Source organism: Perca flavescens, chromosome 18 (assembly GCF_004354835.1).
Source record: "Perca flavescens isolate YP-PL-M2 chromosome 18, PFLA_1.0, whole genome shotgun sequence".
In the NCBI taxonomy this organism is placed as follows: Eukaryota; Metazoa; Chordata; class Actinopteri; order Perciformes; family Percidae; genus Perca; species Perca flavescens.
The window spans coordinates 19,549,755-19,574,710 of NC_041348.1; the positions used below are offsets into that span (position 1 = coordinate 19,549,755).

General features: G+C 39.9%; 1 protein-coding gene across 1 annotated transcript in view; it reads left to right on the forward strand.

Moving 5' to 3' along the window:
• Positions 1 to 1,013: 1,013 nt before the first annotated feature.
• mthfd1l (methylenetetrahydrofolate dehydrogenase (NADP+ dependent) 1 like) overlaps positions 1,014 to 24,956 on the forward strand; it is a 36,269-nt gene continuing 12,326 nt past the window's right edge. Inside the window, 21 exon segments of the mRNA XM_028604985.1 lie at positions 1,014 to 1,806; positions 3,280 to 3,364; positions 3,478 to 3,528; positions 3,636 to 3,689; positions 4,225 to 4,349; positions 5,175 to 5,275; positions 6,323 to 6,459; positions 6,925 to 7,036; positions 7,535 to 7,602; positions 7,704 to 7,801; positions 7,965 to 8,138; positions 8,655 to 8,791; positions 9,280 to 9,326; positions 9,881 to 9,988; positions 10,405 to 10,479; positions 11,218 to 11,320; positions 12,653 to 12,729; positions 13,153 to 13,236; positions 13,468 to 13,539; positions 14,255 to 14,323; positions 19,100 to 19,211. Of these exon segments, the coding sequence (XP_028460786.1) occupies positions 1,574 to 1,806; positions 3,280 to 3,364; positions 3,478 to 3,528; positions 3,636 to 3,689; positions 4,225 to 4,349; positions 5,175 to 5,275; positions 6,323 to 6,459; positions 6,925 to 7,036; positions 7,535 to 7,602; positions 7,704 to 7,801; positions 7,965 to 8,138; positions 8,655 to 8,791; positions 9,280 to 9,326; positions 9,881 to 9,988; positions 10,405 to 10,479; positions 11,218 to 11,320; positions 12,653 to 12,729; positions 13,153 to 13,236; positions 13,468 to 13,539; positions 14,255 to 14,323; positions 19,100 to 19,211 (2,122 nt within the window). The 5' untranslated portion in view covers positions 1,014 to 1,573.

A 24,956-nucleotide genomic window follows, 5' to 3' on the forward strand; every position in this document is an offset into this window, starting at 1 on the left:
TTTTCCATCATTTAACAAAATGGTTGTAGGAGGCAAGTCAGGGGCCAGACAGAGAGGCACCTTTCAAATGATGGTTCATTAGGATACTTGCAGCAGGATGTTGTGTATTAGTCCTGTACCAGCAGCAACATCTAGGCTATATATAAGTATGAGTATACAGTGGGGAATAACTTTTGTTGTCTTTTCATATAAATGTAGCAAGTCTTTAATTCTTGGGCATGCCTTGTTTTAACATTTAAATATTTGATGAACTTTTTAAATACATGTTGCAGTAAAGTCATTATTAGAGGGTGCCTGGTCAATCATATTCTATTGATTCCAGTGTGACTGATTTATTGCCTTTGTTTTTTAATGTTGTGTACATCCATTGAACTGTATGTACATTAAGTCACATACTAATATGATTTTATGGTTATTCACCCCATTTTAGGCTAATTCTTACTCCTTTTAATTTTGGCTACTGGTGGTCAGTTGAGTGTCTGCAGTATTCCACCTGTGTAGAGCCTATGCTTAATGTTACTACATTCAATGCACCTCTCTTCTGTCATTTGTCATTTGTAAACTTGTATTGCTGTATTCAAATGTAGTCTGTACGTATGGTTTAAGATAATGGTTAATATTTGTTGTATCTGGCATCATTGTGGTCTCATAGTTTTACCTTGTGGCAGTGCTATGCATAGTGGTGCATGTCATTCAGTTCTTTATAATGACTGGGTTCAAGGGTTTCTATTGTTTTCTTTATTTATTTAATTCCTCCCTTTTTGGGTATTTTAGTAGCACTGTTTCCAAAAGTTTTTTGATGCAGGTTCATTGGTGGTTCCAGATGAGCTGAGATAAAAGGTGTGTTATTTCTCATGCACATGCACAGATTCTCTCTGTTATATGCACCCCAGGCCTATAGGCCATCATCTTTTGAGTACAGGTCATAGTTTGTGAACCTACTTGGCCTGAACTGACATCCTCCCATCTTTCTGTGTCAGTATAGCACGTGAACGCGCGTGCTCGTAAACTCCCTTCTTCTGGGGCTGCTGCATTCATGTGTACCTCGGAAATTCGAAGCAACTATTCCAGTGTGCCTGGTTAATAACAAAATACACCCTATGCCAAAATGTTGGCTATATTTTCTTGCGGTCTTTGAACAAGGCAACCAGCCGAGATTTAGTAGTAACGTTTGGACAGCAAAGACAAATGGGTAGGCTACGCATTACATTATGTAATTTATAATTATTACATGATCGAAATGTTGAGGAACGGTCCATCCATTTTAACGATTGGCAACGCAGTAGAGAACGTGACTTTCACATTTCCGCGCCCCAAATGTGTTACAGCTTGTGTTATAATAAAGCGTCACAGTTGTGCATTGTTCGTGTATGCCAATGTCTTCACATTTCCGACTGCCCCTGAAGAGTATACCTTCATCAGGACCCTGTGTTGACTCGCCCCCTCAACTTTCTTTTTGTTCCTTTTCTGGAGTTTGAATCCCTCGCTAACCACCGTAAGACCAACAAAGAGAAGAAAACCGTATACGCCACAATTACAAAACTAAAAGTAACGTGAAGTTACTTAGTAAGCCATGAAGTTGTCTATAATGCGTAGTGCTTGTGGCAGCCTTCGGATACATCCAGCCTGTCCAGGAAGCATGGTCAGCGGCTTGATACGGAGATGCCTACCGGTTGGTCCTGCCAACAACCGGCTGATCCTCCGGACAGCAAGCGCTAGCAGCGGCGGTACCAGCCCCAAATTAGCCGTCAGCTTTGGGAAACCGTCTCAAAAGGGTGATGGGTTTGACAGCGACAGTTCTTTGAGGTAAGTGTGTCTGTGACCGCACATGACTGACTTATTGTCATATTTGTATTACATTTAACTGAAAATAAAACGCAATCGAGTGATGAACAGTAACGTTTACGTATTTCCGGTCTGGATGGCGTTTTTACTCATGAATAGCAGCCAGTTCCGCACGTGTCCTCAATTTCCTCAGAGGGACGCCTGCTGATGTAACTTCTCTCATTGTTGCCAAACACATGATGATAAAACGAGTCTAAGATTTAATAAAGATTGTTAAAAAAAATTTAAAAAATGATGCTAAAACGAAGAAGAAAAAACCATAGGAAAAAAAACCATGATGCTGAAATGAAGGGAAAAAAACTGTGTGTGTGTGTGTGTGTGTGTGTGTGTGTGTGTGTGTGTGTGTGTGTGTGTGTGTGTGTGTACGTACGCTGTGCTCAACAGGCGCTGTGGTTGAAGCTGCTTCAAGCATCGTGGTGTACCAGTTTTGTTTACTGATACATCAAGATTTCTGTCAAATTATATAACAATCTCATGGGATGAATTACTGTTTCCTCTACAGTTAAGTGAATTTGGACACATTGTTTAAACCTGCAATAATCAGGCTGTGTGGGCAGTGGAAACAAGCTGTTAGTCCAACACTGACATATTAGCACTTTTTAACTCCTGAAGGAAATATCTGGCTCTAAATGCTCCACTATGTTCATCGGCTAGTCGCTAAGTTTATCTGACTGCCGTTTAGTGCTGGAAAGCTGGTTTTCAGAGCTGCCCGGTTCAGCTGAAAACATTGTGATGAGAGAGTGAAGCAAAACAATAATGTTGTGGGCCAGAAAACCTAAACGAAAGTGTTAAAAGAAGCTATAAAGCTCCACAGAGCTGAGGGGAACCACAGAGGTGGGCGATAACCCTCTGGGGGTTCATCACTACGAACAACTCTTTTCACATAGGCCTACAAGTAGCCATGCAATCCATTGGTAATGTTCATTATAGTAGCTTTTAAAAGTATTTAAACACCAAAAACCCAAACGGGTTTAAAGCTGTTTTTATATAAATCATAAATGAAAAATTAGACCAAATTGAAGAATCAATTTTAAAAAGTGCACAAAAAAAATTATACAGACATGAATCCCCTTTATTTTCCATGGTATGTGGTATTCCTTTAACTGAAGCAGCCTAATCACTTGTTCTGATTTTTTATTTGAATAGGTCAAGTGGGAGAGTTTGAGGCGTTTACTTACTCTACAGCGCTGTGGAGATGGCTAGAGGCATTTCAAGTTTTACCCCTCCCCCCAGTTAGCCAACAAACACAGAATAAGCAGTTCTAAATGGTATCCACTTTTCTGGTGAGGGTACCTTTTCCAAAATCTTACAGAATGGTTGCCTTTGACCTGATGTATGTGTTTGATTTTAATTTATTTAAAAAACCCTGTGTGTAGCCCTAAATGGCTTATTGGAAATGGCTAACCAGTTTTACTTCCCTACTTTCTCTCACAGGGAAGTGGTTCAAAGCACCAAGGAGGCAATGTTGGCCCTGCAGGGAAGAAATCCAGTAGTCCAACCATTGTTAGTCATTATACAGGTATTTTAAGCAAAAACAGAAGAGCTATGTAGGATTTGTAATTTCTAATGTTGCCTTAAATACTGGCAAACCTTAGACTAAGGCCAGGTCTGTGTGCTTATTTTTTCTTAAAGGCAGGTGAAGATGACCACTTGTTGGAAATCAATAAGAAAATGGCAGGAATGGTAAATTCCTTTCCTCCTGATCCTCTGAATTTGATCCATTTTGTCTTTTTCACAAATCTACACAATAATTCAAGCAGTTAACCCTCTCATTGTCTGTATGTCCAAAGATTGGCTTAAACATCACCCAGATTTGTCTGGCAAAGGAATGCAGTGAAGATGAAGTAAGTGAAGCTGACTCACAAATTTGTACCTAAAACTAGGAAAACTTTTCCCACCCTGTCATTATTTAGCAAGTAATTAATTAAAACTTTTCTTGACTGTAAATCATCATATATCCACAGTTACATGACTAATCCCTAATTTCCTTAGTCACTCCTTCGGGTCCTGTTTGTATTTTTTTTTTTATTTCATGGTATTTTCCAACATTGTGTGAGTGGGAATGGGAAGCAGCCTCTCAGCTGTTGCTCTCTTTGGCCAGATTGATTTTGACTCTTGAGCCATATAAAAAGGCATATCAGCTGACCATGGATGATTTACCTTACAATTCCTGCTGTTTACTGTTTCACTCTTTACCTTGTTCTTAACTAATACAAGATCAGACACAATTTACCTTTTTAAGGTGTGTAGGCCAAGGTTTTCTGTAGACAATATAAAGACACTGTGATATTAACAGTTTCACAGGTTACATTCCTACTGTTCCTATTGCAACTATACCTTCTGTTTGTCTGGGTTTTGTCTTTGTGTGAATGTGTGTAGATTGTAGAGGAGGTGTTGAAGCTGAATGAAGACCCCAGGGTGCACGGAGTCTACCTCCACCTCCCCCCTGCCTACATCACCAGTCGAGTGTTGAACACAATCAAACCTGAGAAGGATGTAGAGGGGTAAAAACCTGCTCTAGCCAAATAGCATCATTGCATTTAAAACGGCTAAGTTTTCTAATCTCCCATAGAGAGACATAACGGTGAAGAGTATATCTCTTTCAAATGGTACATGCTGGTAAAAGATCTTTTACTGTGTATATTTACAATTGGTTGTCTCTCTAGTTGTTTCTCTTTAATAATTAGTTTCCCTAAAATTGACTTTTTTTTTTTTGTCCGCAGTAGACATTTTTATGCAGCAGTCTGGCAGGTATCATGTGAGCAAATGCATTTACTCACATGGTACACCAAATCAGAAAGGGCTGCACAGAATTAAGACGTCTAAATGCAGAGTGTGTGACTTCAGCAGACAAGTGAATGAAAACATTTGCAAGGCACCCTTCATAATAATCACAAATTAAAGAGAGCTGGTTCAACCGAGGACACATTTTGTAAAGGAAGTTCATTTAAAAAAAATAGTTGAGGTTCTCCCATGAAAAACTGAGATATATGGTGCTTTTGCTTTTAAAAAAAAGAAAATGTTGACCTGTAATCCTAGATCTCTTCAATAATAAAGCAACTATACTATTAACATAAAATTTGACTCACCAGTGTTAAACTTTACCCATAGAAATAAATTTCATTTCTGTGGCTTTACCAGTAACTCACTAAATGACATCTGTCTCATGTGTATATGCAATTTTTACATTTTCTAAAGGTACTTGATACTGTCATTCATAGCACTTTACAAAATAAATGTAATGCCGTGGCCAGGTAGAAGAATAATTTATTTGATTTATATTGAAAATGAAATGTATCATAATTTTGTCCCTTCTTGTCTTGTCATAGGATATCCGATTTGAATATGGGCCGTCTGGTACGAGGACACCTAAGCAAAGGCTTTGTGCCACCCATAGCCAGCGCTGTGCTGGATCTGCTGGAGAAACATGGTATACACTCTGATATATGTAGCTGTAATGGTACTTACATTTCCTTTTGAAGGGTCTTTTTTATTTATTTTTATTTTTTTGAGACGTGAAAGCATGCAAAACGCAGTTGTAGTTGGTTAAATTAAAGAGCGAGAGAGTTTGATTACGGTAAGCTACAGTTGTAGCAAGCACTGACAATCAGTATTATTGTGGCACACCAGATATTACTCGTTACTAATGTTACTAGATGCAGCTGTGTCGGTAGTATTTCTCTCATGCTGGAGAAATGTCTAAATTAGATATATTTAATACCGGAGTGCTTTTTTCACTTGGCATGACAACATTCCTGTTTACCAATTCTATATTTTGAACGCTACTAGATATTGCACAACAGAAAATGATACTATTAATCAATGTCAAGCAAACTGCAGCTTTGGGAAACCTTTGTCAATTTCAAATTTGGGAATTCAACAAAGCAAGCACACTATTTTTCCTTTAGATTTTATACTTTTTATCAGAATGAATACACCATGTGCTTAAAAACCTTATCAAAATTAGCCATATGGTAAAGAATTGGGGCAATTGTGTGTGAAGAGTCTTTTGCAAATGCAGATAAGTAAAAAATGCTACGATGCTAAGATACTCACTGGGAATCTTTGGGAATTATGTGGGGATCTGAATTGGGACACACAAAACTCACAAAAAAGGCTGACTCACCATACTATGTATTGAGTTCTGGACCAACACACCCTGGGGTTCAGAGGGTAGGGGGTCAAAGTTCACATGTACATAGGGTCACTGTTATTATGAGTAAAGAATTTGTGTCCAGTTGCAGTAGTTTATGGGGTGGTAAATTCCAAAATATAAAGTGTATGGGCATTAGATTTTCTAAATGGCCCACATATCAGCATACCCTATCTGTAATTATGACCACAGTGTTGCACAAAGCTATTTAACAACTACCTTTTAGATTGGTGTGCAAACTAATTTCCATCCATGTCCAGGTGGTCAGCATTTTAATATGTATCATGAATGCATGGCCTTATGTTGCATTTATTACTTCTGCAGATTGTGCTTTGGAAGGGAAAACTGTGTTGCTTGTTGGAGGGGAAGGACCCCTTGCGGTGTCCCTGCAGTGCCTGATTGAAAGAAGTGGAATGGTAGCTCTCAAGGGTCAGTGGAGCTCAAAAAGCCTACGGAGACAGGTGTGGTGTGGTTTATGTGATTCTTTTTTTTCCTTTTTTTTTAAATCACCAGTTTCACTAGGGCCTTGTTTGTGGTCAACTTGACATTTTGTTTGTTTTGAGTATCATTTGTATGAAAAGATGTACCGCTAAAGCCATGGCTTTATAAATGAAAAGCCTGTCTGTTGTCATTATTCAGTTGCGCCAGCTACAGTTTGTGCAGTTTTAGTGGCCAACCACATGGAGTCAGTCTCTGCTTTTTCAAACGCTGTGTCATAAAATGTGATCAGTTGCAACAGAGGTAACTCCAATCAATCAATCAATCAATCAATCAATCAATCATCTTCTGGGACTCTGGACTCTTCTGGATTTTGCTTCATGCTTCAATTCTTTTTGCTTTAAGCGCTTGTCTTTTTTTTTATTTATTTTTTTATTTCCTCTCTTTGAAATTCTTCATATTTGATTTCTTTGTTCCTTGTTTCCTAGGCGATGCAGGCTGATGCTGTGGTCCTGTTAGGGGCAGGGAACATGGATCTTCCCCCCACCTGGGTTAGACCAGGGGCTGCTGTCATCCGCTGTGAGCCCACCCAGGAGACAGGTATTGTTGAATATATTGTGATAGTCACAATCACCCTGTACGGCTTGATCTATAGGAGAAAAGAAATGACTCTTAACCTCCTGGCACCTCACCCTTGTGTGTTGCATGTGACTTGGAATTTAAACCTTGCTGCTGCACATAAATCCTGTTTGCTCTTGATCTTTCAGAATGCATTTAATGGGATTATAGCTGACTAAAAAGCTTGAGAATGCATCTGAGTCTTTGTAGACATACTAGTGTAGTTAATTTTAAAATTTGTCTATTTGGCTTTTTCCAGCATTATAGAATGAAGTATATGTTTGCAGTTTATTATGTAGACAGACTTAGCAAGTGTTGCAGTTGTGAAGTTACACTCCTATACCGTATGGTGGGACACAGCGTGTGGCTTCTGTTTTCGTATCTTTGTACTCTGTCCAACACTTGTTAACATTTGGATATGCATGTTTTATTTCTCAACATGTGCATTTATCATACTATTTTTTTTTTTTCTTGTTTTAGATGAACATGCCCTTGAGATGTCCTCAAAGTCTGGGTTAGGATACCTCACAGCAGCTTACAGAACACAGGTGTGCCTCTTTGTTTCTGTCTCCAGTCTCGCTCCATTTGTCTTTTTTGTTCTTTACCTTCATACCTACCTACCTCTTGATCTCTCCTCTTTGTCTACTAGAATGTGGTGGGTAGTTGCAGTCGGTGGCTCCAGGAGCAGCAGTACAGACCCTGGCATCTGCACAGCCTCAAACTGCAGCCCCTGACCCCTGTACCAAGGTATAGATTACTTTCTGTGAGGAATTTAACTACATCTAACTGGACATCCTTTTGTCATGTCATACTATTCTCTAAGTTGCACCTTACAGACATTTGTTCATATAGGTGGTGCTTTAAAATGAAATGTATCTGAATGATTTATCATGCCTTCTACGTTTGCCAGTGACATAGAGATTTCCAGAGCTCAGACACCCAAGCCAGTGGACCAGCTGGCTGAGGAGATTGGTTTGCTGCCAGAGGAGCTTGAAGCCTATGGCAGGAGCAAAGCTAAGGTCCGACTCTCCTTGTTGGACCGCCTCCACAAACAGCCGGATGGGAAATATGTACTGGTTGCTGGGTACGTGTGACTTACTGAGACTATGACTCCGGTTCGAACATGTACGGCTGAACCAAAGCCATTGTTACCGGCTGAAGTGGGTTTGTTTTGGATCACGTTAGGTTGCTTGTCAGGGCCCGCCCTACTCTGCTTCTGACTGGCTAGTCTTCCTTACCTAGGTACTGTGCATGTGCGACTCCCAACAAAGATGCAATAGAAGGGTGATGCCTCACTCAGTGGCTAAAACGGAGAGCTCAACACACAGGGTGAAAAGAGGAGCTGCAGCAATGTGCAGTACGACAAAAATATGGCTTTTTTTTTTTTTTTAATTAAACCATGTATACCTATTCTGGTAGAACCTCTAAATACAATTATGAACCTGAAAATGAGCATAATATGAGGTCTTTAAAGTAATGTATCAATTATTTGGCTGCATACTGTATGTGATTCTAACGATAATGCACATAGATTAAGTCACATTATTCTAACCAAAAAATATGAAGTAACATTTTTTTTCTCTATTTTCTGGATGTCTAGTATAACTCCCACCCCACTGGGTGAAGGTAAAAGCACGGTGACCATCGGCCTAGTCCAGGCCCTGTCTGCCCACCTTAAGCTCAACTCCTTCGCTTGTCTCCGACAGCCTTCCCAGGGACCCACATTTGGGGTTAAAGGTCAGCATTGAATATATACTATGAATCCTTATGCTAATGCTGTACATGACATATTCGGTCTGAAACGTATGCTTTCCCCTTCTCTGTGCTCTTTACCTTTCTCTTGACCTCATGTTAATGTGATACAGTAGTTTATTTTAAAGATAATAATTCCAAGACTAGTTGTTTTCTCTAACTACATGTTTTTAAGGAGATGTATTTAAAGATTATTTTGGAATACAACTCTTAATTTAGTTTTTCTTCCGATTGAATACATTGAGTGGAATTTTGAAGTCCAGAGACAGGCGCCCAAACTAGCAGTTAGGAATGTCTCAACTAACTGTGTGATAAGCTATCTTTGTCAGTGTGAGGCTAGTGTTTCATACCCTGCTACATTTTGTGCAAGGGTGGAGTAGTTCACTCAGAGTCCACCACTCAGCATTCCTCCTTTTGTGTGTCCCTGTCCTGTTGGTCTGCCTCTGACTGTGCTACCTCTTCTTTGTGCCTAGGGGGAGCTGCAGGAGGGGGATATGCCCAGGTCATCCCTATGGAGGAGGTAAAACACACAGACACTTTCATTGCTCCCTAGCAGGACTGACGCAGGCTTCAAAGACCGAAGACACGCAGAGACTCGCACTAGTTTACACATACACACACAACCCCTGGAGCTGTGGCATAATATTGCCTGTGACTAAATCACTGTCCGTAAAGGCAGGGAGGGAGAGCAGAGAGGGAGGGAGACTGATTTTTAAGCTCCAAACACATAGCCTTCAACAAAGCAGCCTCCTTTTCTCCTACCAAAACACCAGCTATTTACCTCTCCAATATTTTTTAAAGACCTAGGACACAAAGTCTAAACCATGAGAAGGTTACTTTGTTTGTTTGAAGCCACATGTGAACCAAATTTTGTGATTACCTTTTAACCCCCCTTGGTAGAGGTTTTATTTCCACTGGGATCATCTGAACTCACAATGTGTACCACTACACTACAGGAATAGTAATTAGATTTTCTTTATTTCACCTCTTTGATATTTTCTTGTTTTAATATTGTTTGTTCTTTCTTTTTTTTTTTTTTTTTTTTTTTTTTTTTTTTTTTTTTTTACCCTTCAGTTCAACCTCCATCTGACTGGTGACATTCATGCCATTACAGCAGCCAACAACCTGGTGGCAGCAGCCATCGATGCCAGAATGCTCCACGAGGCGACTCAATCAGACAAGGTGACCGTGTGATGATGTCACCCAGTAATAACTCATTCTTACACCCTAAAAAATTTGAAACTGTTGTTTTGACTTGGATGCAAGTATAATGACAATCCTGATTTTGCACAAAATTTAGATGTTAGTGATTTGCTATTTAGATGTTATTCTCTTTGATTTAAGAAAGGAAATGATGCATTATGTTAATATGTGTACATATTGCAATCTTGTTATCTAGTGATGTCACTGAATATTTACACGGAAGCCTCAAACCTGTGTCGAATAGATGTAAAAAGATGCTTTTTATGCTCCAATAACATTTAGCAGTTACAACCATGGTGTGATTGTGATGCATTCTATTCAAGAAAACATAATTATTGCAATTTAAAGTAACTTTATATGCATATACACTTTTACATTTGTCTTATACCTCCAAGGCCCTGTTCAATAGACTGGTCCCTTTAGTGAATGGAGTCCGAAGATTTTCACCCATCCAAATCTCCAGGCTACGTGTAAGTCCAAACACTGCAGTGCCAGAATCACTTGTATCAACAATCATTACTAGCCAAAAGCATTGCTGTGTTTGGCTCTTGTATAAAAAATAAGAGTTGATGTTTTTGTCCACTAGGGGACCTCAGTGAGCCTAGCTTTAATATCCCATCTTTCCCTTCAGCATGTCTTTATCTCCAAATATTTGTTTATGTCTCATGAAGCTCCTATCTGTTTATATGTCTGAGAGTTAGGCTGTTTCTTGTAGTGTTGATGAAGAATGCTTTATATCAAGTCTTGGCAGATAAAATACATATGGCACATGCAAAGTTTGAACATAAGTCAACTGAATGTTTGTCCTGTTGTATGAAAGTCTCTGGGATGAGAGGTTTAAAGCAATATGAAATATGCATTAGTCGTAATGGACAGAGTGAGAGATAAAGAGTCATCGTGTGTTTTTGGCCGTGAGTTGATCGCCTCATAGTCATTTAGTCTGAATTTGTTTTTACATGCTGGGATGATGCTGTGTCCAGCTGATGTGAACATAGCAAGAAAAGTCCCACTACGTTGGTCTAAAATAAAATATAGAAATAGATTATCCTAAAATATCAAATACATTGCTGTATCTAGCAGTAGTGCCGCAGCTGGGACCGAAATGTGGGCATGTGTCGAACCACAGTGCAAAAAATAGCACCTAAGCACCACATCTCCAAAAACACTTACAGATGATCCTCTAATCTTCTTTCTCTCTTCGATTCCAGCGTTTAGGGATCAATAAAATAGATCCTGCATCTCTCACACCACAGGAAGTCAGCACCTTTGTTCGTCTTGACCTGGACCCCTCCAAGATCACCTGGCAGAGAGGTATCTATAGAAGTATAGAAATTCACTCTGTAAATGATTTCTGTTTGCAACCTTCTAATACTGAAGGGCATTTTTCCCTATAGCCAAAATTAAAGAAGGACAATGTATGTCTGTGAAATATTCAGTAGGGTTTGTGTTTCTTCTCAATGCAGCGGGTTGTCATTGTTTTGCTTCTTCCACATAAAACTAGAGATGTATTTAAAGCTTCAACTGCAACTTTTCACATTTGAACTACAGCAAAAAGTTTCTACCTAGTTGTTGGTATGCAGTGACGATATTAGGCATTCCAAGCAATGTGGTCAAATATTTAATAAAATTATGTTTTATTTATATATATATATATATATATATATTTTCATTCTATTTTATGTTTTCACATTGACACATTTCCCTTGAGAATGAAATTGTAATGCTTGCTACACAACACCCAGTATGAGTATGACTATCACGCAAATCTAATTACATGAAAGAAGTTTCAACAAACTCTGAAGAATGTGACACGCAATATTTAATTAAAATAAAATGTTTGCTAAAGCACAATCTGAATTTAATATTCACTGCACCGTATGTTGGTGTGTTCTTGTCAATGAAAAGTGGTTATGAAAACGCTTTTATGGCCTTTGTGTTCATATAGATTCAAGACAACTAAAAGTGTTGCAGTCATCAGTCACAGAGAATTAAATGTGGGTATGGTAGGAGTAGGAATAGTTACCTCAGTGGAAGCTGTGTTTGGTTTAAAGTTGTCAGTGAGAACAACCAGCCGGGTGCTGCTATGACTGATGTGGTATTTACTCCAGTGGCTCCAGAGGGCACTCCTAAAAGACGAACCCTGGAGATTAAAAACAGATTTACTACCTAATGTTATGTGGGTGTGACTGTGTGTCTATGTGTTCATGAAACGAACCATGTTTTTCACGTTCCCTTTCATTATATCCAACCAGCATGAGGATAATGTTTGACTAGTGTGGTTTCCTCGCTCATTGTAACAACAGTATAGCTACAGTTTCTAACCACATTATTAGAGAATAGGCAAAGTGCTCAGTGAAGAAACTTTTAGGTAGCAAATCCTGGTAGCATAAGCACTTTCAGTGTGTCATCGCCTACTCACATTAAGCGATAAGAATCTCTCTTCTAGTCAGTTATTGGGTTTGTGTGTGTGTGTGTGTGTCTTTGTGTGCAAGCCTGTGGATGTGCATTTTTGTCTATTTAACATGTGTGGACATGGGTTTTTACAGTCTGTCAGGTTCTTGTCTCATTGATGTTATGCCAAAGTAGTATATTTCATAATAAATGTTACAAGAAATTAGATTGTCTTTTGTCTTTGTTTTCCAGTTGTTGACACAAATGACCGTTTCTTGAGGAAGATCACAGTAGGACAGGCGAGCACTGAAAAAGGACAGATCAGAGAGGTATGTAGCATTCATGCCTTCACAATCTTCATTCCCCTGAATTTATATTCTTTTGAAAATGTTTTTTTTTACCCACCGGCTTTGTTTTATGTATTTTTACGATAACCAGAATATGCACGCTTCTGCAGCGGTTTTGATTTTATGTATTTTTCCAGTTCATTGCAAATATTTTCTCATATAACCAGAATATCAGAGGCCTTGCTGGTGGGTATATAAAGTCAAATTTGTACTTTACAATAAAACTAGTGTATAAAACTTTTTTAAACATGTTTGTCTTTCATGATAAAGCCCAGATGTATTTCGCCCATATGTCTGTAGTAATGACAGCTAAATGAAATCCTGTAAATAAACAAATGGTGCAAATGTTTGTTTACATTGTTTACATTTATGATTTTCCATTTTTCTTTTCATTCCTCTTTCCAGACTGGGTTCGACATTGCAGTGGAAGTAAAATGGCCAGTTTCTTGGTGGATAATGGCCATCCTGGGCCCTTTGGCAGACAGCCTGGTTATTTTTATTTGGACATGAAACTCAAAACAGACCAAAGCCATCACTCCATTAGAAGGTGGTGGGGACCTTATTCTCTTGCCCTGGACAGCCTGTCTTGTCTTCTAATCACTGAGGACCTGTTTTCTTGTGTGTTTGTTATGGTCTTGTGTCAGGGGTCTTTTGTCTATTGAAATATAAAGTCAAATTTGTTTTGGTGTGGAATTTTCAGTTTTCATCACAACCTCTCAGAATTTCTGCAATGAAAAGTATTGAGTGGTGGGGACCAGCCGCTCTGGACAGCCTGTCACCGCAGAGGACCTGGTGTGTGTTACTGTGTGGTCTTGTCATTCTGCAGTTCAGATAAATGAAGAGACTTTTTCTGTCATTCCCATGCAGAAGGAAGTGTTATGGTTAGGTGTGTCCTACATTTTTTTGGTAGGTAAACCTGTAGCATTGGGCCCTCGTGGGAGATTTTCGAGACACATGTATAAAACATGTGAAACATAATCCACAATCATCATAATCGTCTGTCAAACTTGCAGCTAAGAAATATCCAAATTCCCACTTGGAGCAGACACACTAACATACCACTTCCCCTCTTGAAAACAACATTTCTAATCTAGGTGTAACCTGCAATTTAAGATGTTAAGCAGAGTTTTCGCACCTCTCACCGGATCCATCTGTGGGGTCAGCTGTTTCTGGTTTCCCACAGAAGACTGCGGCCCTGTGTTGTTTCAGAGGTGTAGAGGAGGACCCCCCTATTAGTTACATTAGTCGTTCTGATTGGGCTGGATGCCAAAACATCACCACACCTCAGAGCCAGCCCCAGTGGGAATATGGTATCCGACTGCGTGTATACTACATGGGAAGCAAGCACAGAGACCTACAAATGGACTGTAGTGCAATGTATCCTCTGTAGTAGAACCATTTAACCATTCTTCACATAAATATCAGCTGTTTGTGTTAGTGTGGTTACATTTTTGTCTGAGTTCTAATAACCTGATCTTGTATTTATTTATTTCTTCCTCCCTGTCAGGGTGTGAGTGGGGCACTGGCGGTGTTAATGAAAGATGCCATCAAGCCCACGTTGATGCAGACCCTAGAGGTGAGATATACATATAACCCCACTTAAATAGTCATTATGCTGCTCAACTGAGTCTCTTCTGGAGAATATATTGTAGAATAAATAGGCTGGTAGTCCACAGGGATGTTAAGTGTGCACTAGACCTACTTCTACCTCTGCTGTCAGAGAAAAGAAAGAGAGTGCTCCGCTGAGAGCTTTTAAGAAAGGATGATAGATTGACCTTTTACTCCCATGGCTCCTTTATCTTAATAACAGTTTAGCAGTGTGTAGAGGACAGGTGGCGCTCTCAGAGGCTATCTCATCCAGATTCATACTGTCCTCAAATCCTTAATCTGACGATTTATACCATAACTCTGCCTCTCACAACATCTGGCTTTCATTTAGCTTTTACAACATTACCGTTGTGATCACACAGGCACATAAACAATTCTTGCATTTTCACTAACACACACATACAGTATATAGCTATACCATCAGTGACCCAGGAAAAAGCCCAACCGTCAGGGTGATGGATGGAGAAATGGAGAGGAGGGGAGTTTAGCGGTTTAAAGGATTGAATGAACCGATAACAATCCAGACATCTAGCACTGATCTTTGGCCTCTCTGGTACAGCAAAAGCCCACTTGAAAGAAGCACCAAGTTTATAAAAGACCGGCCCAATAACTAACTTTTCCACTTAAGCAGTGGTTCCCAACCTTTTCTTTAAGACCTACCCCCAAACCCCTATTAGATGAACTCAAGTACCTCTTCATCGACACCACCCATCAGGCTCCAAATGTGTTAATTAGCATTTATCATTAACTGGATATTTTCCAACACTATTTTTGTATCCAGCTGTATATAGGAATTTAATCCATGGGATTTAATCCATGGTAGTTCATATGTCGATGAGCTTTTTGACAATGAGCTTAATTATCACTTTAATAATCATTCATGTGAATATTTGCAGTCGGTTTAAACTTCTCTGTTTTTTGTTTTTGGGCATTACAGCCTTTAATGAAAAGGACAGCTAGATATGAAAGTGGAGAGAGAGGGGGAAGACATGCAGGAAAATCGTCCAGGTCGGACTCGAACCCTGGACCTTCTGCGTCGAGGCATACACCTCTATATATGTGCGCCTGCTCTACCAACTGAGCTAACCCGGCCACATCTTATCTAGTTTTAAATGGAATATATTTGGTTGGACAAAACAAGACTTAAAATTTAAAAGAATTGATATACAAATTTGATAATACAAATATTTGTTATTTACATCCCTATATTAGTATGTAGGTGTAATCAGAATTGTTTATATTTTATTCACCATTCTTGGTCAAATTGACTTGGTATTTATCTGTTAAATTATTTATAATTTATATGTGTAAATGTTAGACATGGTCTCATCACTTTTGAGATACGGCTAGTTACAGCAAAGGTTTTCTGCACAAGCTAAGTGTATTTTTTTTTTTTGTTGGGTTGATTTTAAGTTATTAAAGTTAACAATATTAGCAGTCATGCTTCAACGGCTTTGTGTTTTTGTTGTAGGGCTATTTTTCGTTTGTTTGTTCTTTGTTGGTTTTGAACAGAAAGCTTGGTTACACGGCTATTGGGTGGGGAAATAAACACAGACTGGGTGTTTTCAAGGGTGTAGAGGGGGTGGAATGTTGCATGCAGCAGAGATTTAGTTACTTTCTGTTTTTTTGGAGGAAGCATTGCGGTCCTGTTGTGTGAAACCGTTTCCTGTGTGGGTTTCCTGTGATTCTGGTCAGGGAACTGGTATCGGCACCGAGCGGGCCTCAGAGCTCCATGAGAATTTTCCATCCAGCTTGACCGCCTGTGCCCTTTATGCCCTCTTCGCTTGTGATTGTTTGTGTTGAATACAGACACACATGGGAATAGTTGGCGTGTGTGTGTGTGTGTGTGTGTGTGTGTGTGTGTGTGTGTGTGTGTGTGTGTGTGTGTGTGTGTGTGTGTGTGTGTGTGTGTGTGTGTGTGTGTGTGTGTGTGTGTGTGTGTGTGTGTGTGTGTGTGTGTGTGTGTGTGTGTGTGTGTGTGTGTGTGTGTGTGTCTGTGTGTGTGTGTGTGTGTGTGTGTGTGTGTGTGTGTCTGTGTGTGTGTGTGTCTGTGTGTGTGTCTGTGTGTGTGTGTTTCTGTGTTGTTTCAGATGGGGTTTGGAGGAGACATAGCACAAGAGGAAAAGGGTTGGTTTTTGAACCCACGTCTCACTCCCTGTGTACGTGTCTATTAAGCAGACTTCGGTCATTCTCTGTGTTTCTCAAACATCCTGTCTACGCGGCGATTCACCGAACCGCCTGCATGCGTCTTTCCTGGGGAGAGGCAGTAGACCATAGTTTAGACAGTCAGACCTGTGTCTTGTTTGAATCCTTGTGCTATCTGAAAATGGGATTTGAAGGATCTGGGAAAATGTTATTAGTGTAGTAGCCGGTCTGCAGCTGGTGTAGTGGACAGTACAAGAGATGCACAAGAAGAGGAAACAATGATATGATCTCTATCTTCCTGTTTTTGTTCTTTTTCCCTACTCCTCATAGTCCTCTTGTCCACCAGTTGAAGAGGTGACACATTCAACGTGTCATTTATTTCCACTTTCATCACCATATTGTGGCTTATTTATTGCCTGAATCTCTTTCCGTCATGTACGGATGTGGAAAGTGTGAACTGGGTCCAGTTAAAGTTCAGGAGTTGCAAATATGCATGGAAATCCATGTAATTTATGACGTATGTTCAATTTCTATTGGAATAAAAAAGGAACATGTTATTGAATGGATAAAGTAAGTAAATAAAGTTTATTTATGTAACACTTTGACGGAGTCACAAAGTGCTTCACAGGCCAAATAAATAAATACATTATTAAAAAAAATTGATAATCCTAAAAAGCACAGTAAGTCACAGTAAAACACAATAGCACAGATTACACATCAATACATTCAACAATGTTGTTAAACGAACGCCTGACTAAAAAGATGCGTCTTTAGCTGCTTTTTAAAAATGTCAGCAGAGGCAGTGAAATCACGAACGCTGTGTTTGAGCTATGTTACTGGTTACTGGTTGCACGACGTTCGTGGACTGCTCATGACTGTTTTCCAAGATGGCGGCCGAATGTAAACACGAATGCTACTGTCTTTAAAATCTATCTTTTTAATGAACTGTCTGTACCGTTCAATTCACAACATTGTGTGTATTTCCACTGTGTACTTAAACATGTTACACAACTTATTTCACTGTAACGTAGCATGCATCTTGCATTGTTTACATCAAGCTAGCTTCATATAGAGGGATGAAAATATTAGATTCAGGAATTGGTTAATCTTTGTTTACTAATCTATAGTATAATAGAGAGAGACAGACCGAGATATAACCTATAACAATATATACATGTGTGGCACTAAGCAATATATTGTGATCCACGCTAAAAACTGAATTTGAGGTATTCACACTTTCCGCCCTTGCTCATAACCGCTTGTATTTCTTTCTTTTTTTAAATTCAAAATGTCATGAACTTTAAAGAGTGATTTGCTCACATTTATAGACCATCCTCAACAGCGTATCACCAGTGTTTATGAGGGTGATAAAAGTTGCAATGTCTTTTGTATGTTTACAAAGTTTGCATGTTGGGACCCTCATTATGCTACCGTTCAAGTGTGGTGCTATTTTGAGCCTTGTTAGTGGTAGAAAGCTAGAGTTAGCAGCTAACTACCAGTTTTGCGGTAGCATGTTAAAAGCTAGAGACTCATTTGGTTAGCATGAAAACATATTCCAGAGAACGTTTGACTCGGTACACATATGTTATTAACCCCTAGGTTCATTTTGCGCCGGAATTGTCCTTTTAATGCAGTTAGATGCTGCTATGACCTGTACTACTAGTTTTTATAGACAAGTGGCAGCGTTTGTCAGAGCCTTGTTAAATGGCTGATTTACTCCTCTGAGGGGAGGCTGTTTATGCAGGCTGAGGGAGAGGTATGCAAACAAAAGCTTAGAAAACCATGCAAGTCCTTCCCATTCTTACTTTTTCCTCCCTCTCAAGGAATTCACATACAGTGTAACAATAGGTCAGTTTGCTTACCCCAGTTTTCTTCTTGAACGGTTTTCTCAGTAATTTCCTTTTTTTTTTTTTTTTTTTTTTTTTTAAGTCTGTCATGAGTGCAACGAAAGGATTGTGATCTTGAGCAGTAGACCTTTCCTCTGCAACTGTATACTTTGATGCCTTGTCTGAACTGGATGCATACAGCAAAATACCTTTTGAATGAAAGTTGTATATGGTAGATATTTCAAAAGTTCTGATCTCTTACATCTATGAGGAAGTAAACATTTAAACTGTGAAGTCCACAGTCAAAGCTCTACTTTTAAAGATGATACCTTTCACATTTCTTTGATCTGTACATACTGAGCATATGACATGTTCAGCACATGTATTGCACTTTGCACTGCCTCACTGAAAGTGAGTACTGGCCTAAGTGTCTGCCATAAGCAGTAACTTAAACTTGAAGTGCTCTTTTAGTTTGTGTGTGTGTGTCCAGCCTTTAGGGAGTAATCCAAATCAGCAGGGGAAAGAACCTTGGCCCACAGTCAGGCTGCCATGCCAGTTGAGTACCTCTTAACTTGTGCCTACTGTTTAGACAATCACAGTGCCAGCCAAAGTGCATTCACACTTCAATATTTATTTATGTTTAATGAAAGATGTTGAATTTAGTATGAAAGAACCAGTAAGTCCTTATTTAAACTTGGTCGGGTGAGTTGCTGTGGGTTACACTGATTTCTCAACTCCTCCTACATGTTTGTGTGCCCCTCTAATTGTTGCAGGGTACGCCAGTGTTTGTCCATGCTGGGCCCTTTGCCAACATCGCCCATGGCAACTCCTCGGTGCTGGCTGACAAACTGGCTTTAAAGTTGGTTGGACGCGACGGCTTTGTGGGTAAGAACACACAGTCTGCGCATACAGATCACATACACACACACACACACACACAAGCTAAAGCTGATGCACAACCACAAAACCTTTGGGGACGACAGACAACAAGATGTTGAGTCTAGGAGCCCCAGACGTGGAGGAATTTAAAGCGTAAGCTTCCTTAGCAGAGCAGATTAAACTATAACTTATAATTTACTCCAGTCATGAACTGCAGCTTGTTCCCCTGCTGTTGCAACCTTTGGTCTATGTTCATCTTATTTCTGGTTCTGGCTCTGGTCTAACTGTCTCTGGTTGACTGGTGTGCTTCTCAGGTGTCTTGCTGCTGCTGCGTAACTTTCTAGGAAACTGGTGGAAAGATTGAGTAAAAAAAAAAAAAAGAACACAGGAGAGAGGAAGGAAGCTGACTGATAATCTTAAGAGCTGCTGGAATGCTTTAGAGTAAACCACACTAATCCTTTCAACGTCAAAGCATACTTGAATATTTCCATTTTTATCTGTCTATCTATGCCGCTGCTGGCTTTCTGTCCTCATTTACTTTGGCTGCAAATATATGTTTGGAATGTACGTGTCTTTGCGTGTGTGTTTTGAGCTGTTCAGGTGAATTTAATGTACATGCAAATCATCCAGGCTTATATTTATGTGTATGTAAAAGAGTTTTCTGTGTGAGAGCAGTAAAAGGAGAAGGTTGACTCTTTGGGCATACACAACATTTACACAAGCTGTCATCTGTTAGCTGGGCAAATGTGTAGGCAGCATGAGAGAGTTGGGTTTCACAACACTGGAGCAGAGAAGCAAGGAGGCTTGTATGCATTTCATACTTCCACCTCTCGACCCCACTTGTTTTCCATCTGTCCGTCTCGTTCCCTCCCTTCCCTGTCTGTGTGTTTGTTACCTGACTCTTAGGTATGCAAGGAACGCGACCTCCCTCTGCAGCTGGGATGCATGTACCCCCCCTCTCTCCCACTCCCTCCCTCTCAGGCTCTTTTCTCTGATGCTACAAACTCTGACTTTTTAACTAGCATCACTGAAAAAAATAATAATGCAACAGTAAAGATAAGAAAATTAATATTCCTGCAAATACAGTCTGGAACAACAAGTAAGCTCTTTGTTTGATTGATCATCAAGTTTATTACAGCTTGGGTCTTATTTTCTGTTTTGGTAATCATTTTATTGGTTATGAAAACATTATACTCACCAAAATGATGGCGTCCCAACAAACTCTTACAGGATTTAGCTAGATTGTCTAAACCACTTCATTTGGAGGTGAAATGGAAAGTGCACTCAAAATGTCGCTCCAAGTTAAACAGGATAAACTGTAACAGACTGTTGTCTTTTCTTTACCAATAACTTTGGCTCATTATTAACAATGGATCAAATGTGAAAGGGATCACTCATAGTGTCAAACCCACAAAAAATGATCACCCAACTGTGCAGTTCATTTGTTCTGGTTCACTCTCACCGGTCTCATCAGCCTTGTTTCCAGACACAGCAGTAGCTTTTTTCACGGTAAACAAGTGGCCGGGTTAGCTCAGTTGGTAAAGCAGGCGCACATATGTGGAGGTGTATACCTCGACGCAGAAGGTCCAGGGTTCGAGTCCGACCTGAGATGATATCCTGCATGTCATCCCCCTCTCTCTCCCCTTTCATATCTATCTGTTCTTTCCATTAATGGCTAAAAAAATCTTTAAAATAAACAAAAAAAACAGTAAACAAAGGTAGCTACTGGCTGGTGAACAAAGTGGAGTATTTAGTTGCATTAGAGACCCAGATACCGTTTCTCAGTTGGTGGGGACCAGACCAGAACTAAAAGGAGAGCAAATATTGGACTTGCATATTCCATGAGGCCAGAAACACAAATGAATACTAATGTTGCTCCATGTCTATTGAAGGTCTAAATAAGCAACTGTTTGCTAACAAGTTTGCCATATCAACTTTATATGGTGATATGTCAACATTGGATTTACAGCTTGTTTCTGCAGCACCCAGGTGGCCCTAAACTCAGTAAATGCATGTTTAAAACCATAAATGTCAAGTGTTTTCTTTCTTTTTTATATAACCCAGTATCCCGAATCTCATGAACACTTTCTCAAATTAATAAATCTTTAAATTGGATGAAGACAAACTCTGTGCTGTAATCTTGTTATAGAAATGGATAGGACAATAAAAATATAATGGCCAAAACCCAAACTAACTGTAATAAACTAGAATTATTCTTTGTCTTTGACATTGTTACCACAGTGTCTTACTACTTAATCTCAAGTAATATACAGTTCAGTTTAATTATCTTTGCAAACTCCTCATGTGGCAAAGGAAGTACGTGAACTTTCTGTGAACTCAGTGTGGGTTTTTGGGATGTGTATGACCATACTCTTGGCCATGCTTTATTGTGCTCTGTATTATTGTGGGTTTTTCAAGTCACTTTGGAATCTTGATTTAAAACGGAGAAGTACTGCTATTAGAGGGGGCTGCTGGGGGGTGAATTCCTCATGCCAGATGTGAGGGATTCCTGTATCATTAACAGTCTGGAGTATTGACGGCAGATAACCCCCTTACTGTAAGATTTCCCACAAACTCTGCAATTTCCAACGAAAGAGAGAGAGACAGTTTATGTTATGTTAGCACGCAAACTTTAGCACAACTGCCCACAAAGTACTGCTTGCTGGCAAAGTGCTAATTAGTTTATTTGCAAAGCTTATGTCAGTGAACTAGCATGTTGCTACTCCCCACAGTAGGCTGCTTGAAACCGCGACTATCAACACACAGGACGAGTTGACCAATCACAGTCCTTGTGGTCTGCGTCGCCTCGACGCAAAGTTAGACATTTTTGGAGGTGCACGTCGAGCTACGGCGGAGGGCTCGGAGAGGTGTTTGTGGTGACGCAGAGGGGTCTCCGGGGGTACGCGGTCGATTCGATGCAGAAGCATAAAACGGCCCTAATTGTAACCGCTCCAACAGAGAAAATCTAACAGGAAATAGATGGTCGTGTTCATCTAGCCTACTTTCCAGCCTTTTCTGTTATTGTTTGTATTGGCATGGGTGCTAATATACCAGTGCTTTGACTGGTAGCCATCACCATAACACCATCCAGCTCTCTTTTCACTCACAACAACCTCGACCTCTTCTTCCCCTCTTGCTCTCTGGCCCGTTCAAGGTTGTCACACAGAACAGGAAGCCTGCAAGTGTTTCCTCATGACATCCTCTGGGGCTAATCTCCTGATAGGTGTAATGTCGTAGTGGAAGGCTTGTCGTACTTGCTGCTGTCATTATATACTCGCAGTTTTTGTCTCCATTCTTTTCCCTCCGGTTATTCTTCGCTCTGCCTTGTTGTGCATGTGTTGTATGAGTACTGTTTGTGGAAGATCACACAATTTATGGAAATATCCACAAGTCCTGAACCTAAGAATGTGATTTTCATTGGCAAGCTGGTTCAGTATTCAGAGCCAAAGCTCTGATGTGGTGCTAACAAGAAACACTACGCTCTGTCAGCGGTCTGTAGTTTCATTCTTGTGCTCATCCCTCAGGCTTTATTTGTTGCTCATGGAGACTTTTAAGATGGAGATGATGCAGCCAAGGCCCCCCAAACCACAATTTGTCATTAATATTCCCAGAAACTGCTAGGTCCTAGAAATAAAATTGTGCTTTTTCATCATCACTATTTTCCTCTTCTTTCTTTCTCTCTTCCAGCCTCTCTTCTCTCCTCCCTTCTTTGCAGTCTTTTTACTCTTTACGCGTCTCTGGTAACATAAATCGTACTTTCACTAATAATGCGTGGAACCGCACAGAGCAGAGTGATTCATTTCTTCATGGAAACAATTCACAAGTCTCAGAGAGATGTGCTTTATCAAGTGTCAGCCACAAGCACTTTGAGCTATAGTGATTAACTCCTGTTCTGAAAACCTCATATGCATACATGCCCTTGTTGTTTTTTTTGGTCTAGAATAGACAACCTAATATAGGTATGGGTATATATGAGGGTAGTCTTGTTTGCCAGACCCTCCTCCAAAGCGCGCTGGAGGAGAGTCTGGCTACTCCACATAGCATTCCGGGATGGGAGGAAAATGTGTTCTGGTTTATTGGCATTTCTTTAAACCAATCACAATCGTCTGGGGTGGTGCTAAGCACCGGAGAAAAGCCGCAATGGCACTGCAAAATAGGCTCGGAAGGAACTTGTTTTGGTGGACCATGTGTACGTTTAAATATTGTTTTAGTCGTGCAATAGAAAACTCCGATTGGACAGATAGTCTAGCTACTTGTCTGGATTTACCATGCATAGATCTGAAGAGCAGTTAACCATAGTCCTCATAAATCGACCGGAGTCAACACAAAAGAAGCCCAAGGCAACGGATATCCGCCCTAAATGAGTGAAATCCGGCGGAGCAATCCCGTAAGTGGAACGTCAAGGATATAGACTAATATGAGGGTGTCGTATGCTGTACAGATTGTAAAGCCCCCGAGGCAGATTTGTGATTTTTGGATATTGGGCAGTATAAATACAGTTTACTTTCCCCATCCTACAGTAATTTTAACAAATCATTCCTTAACCTCACTCCATAAGGCAGCATTTACATTTTCACACAAGCACGTAAAGACACAACACAAAAGACTGATTGACTGCAGATTGAATTTCTTTCCTGACATGGTTCCTAGTCACATTTCATAATTATTAATCATCATCATCATCATTTCATCATTTTAATTGAATAAAAAGAGGGTTAGCTGATGGCCATTGTGTCCTCTACACAGGTTGCCCACACAAATGTTGTAAAGACAGAAAGGGGAATGCAACTGGTTTGGGCTAGTGTTTAACAATGCATACCTCTGGTGGAAACCTTCTAGTCAGAAGATGTTCAGAGTGAGTAAAGTTTTGGCCAGCTGCACAGTTGCAGTGAGCAACTGCTGCTCTAGGGATATAACTTTGAAACTAATATATCTTTATTAAAACAAAGTAAAACGGTCATATCTGCCTAAATCAAACCAGCCTTTATCACTTGACATGCCTAGTTTTAATGTAACTGTACTCTGATTCTCTCTCTCTCTCTCTCTCTCTCTCTCTCTCTCTCTCTCTCTCTCTCTCTCTCTCTCTCTCTCTCTCTCTCTCGTTTTCACAGTTCATATTATATTGGTCTCAAAGCTTTAGTGCGTATTAATGAACGTCCATTACATTCAAGCCATTGTCAAATGTCATGTGTTGCTACAAAGCTAAGTAAGACTTATCAGCTTCACAAAACACTCTGTATTCCTCAGTATGGCTATGTTTAGAACATGGTATCACGTGCAGAAACTCGAGTGAAGATAATTGCCTTTTCTGAATCGTCCGTCATGTTTTTTTTTTAATACTCTGTGTCCTCCTTGGCTACTAGCAACTGCATGGAGGAGGGGTGGGGGCGCTTGCGCGATTACTGAAGGCTTGTCATGTAGATGCAACAGTGGTGTTGTCATTACTTAGAATTCCTCATGGTGGAGACAGAAATGACACACTTAAGTTATGAAATTGACTTTTAAGGCTTGACTAATGTTTTAGTTTTAATCAAAGTACATTGAAAGAGAAGGGCTAAAACTAACACTTCACTCATGACTGCCATTAGGTAATCATCATTTAAAGAGTATTTTAAGAAGAAATGAGAGAGAGAAAAGAGTTCAGCTCTTAGTAATGTACCATGAGTTGTTATAGTCACATGGAGCAACTAGACATGACATGGTGGCGTTATGTTGCATCTACACTAGTCTGGCTTAGAGATGTACCGATAC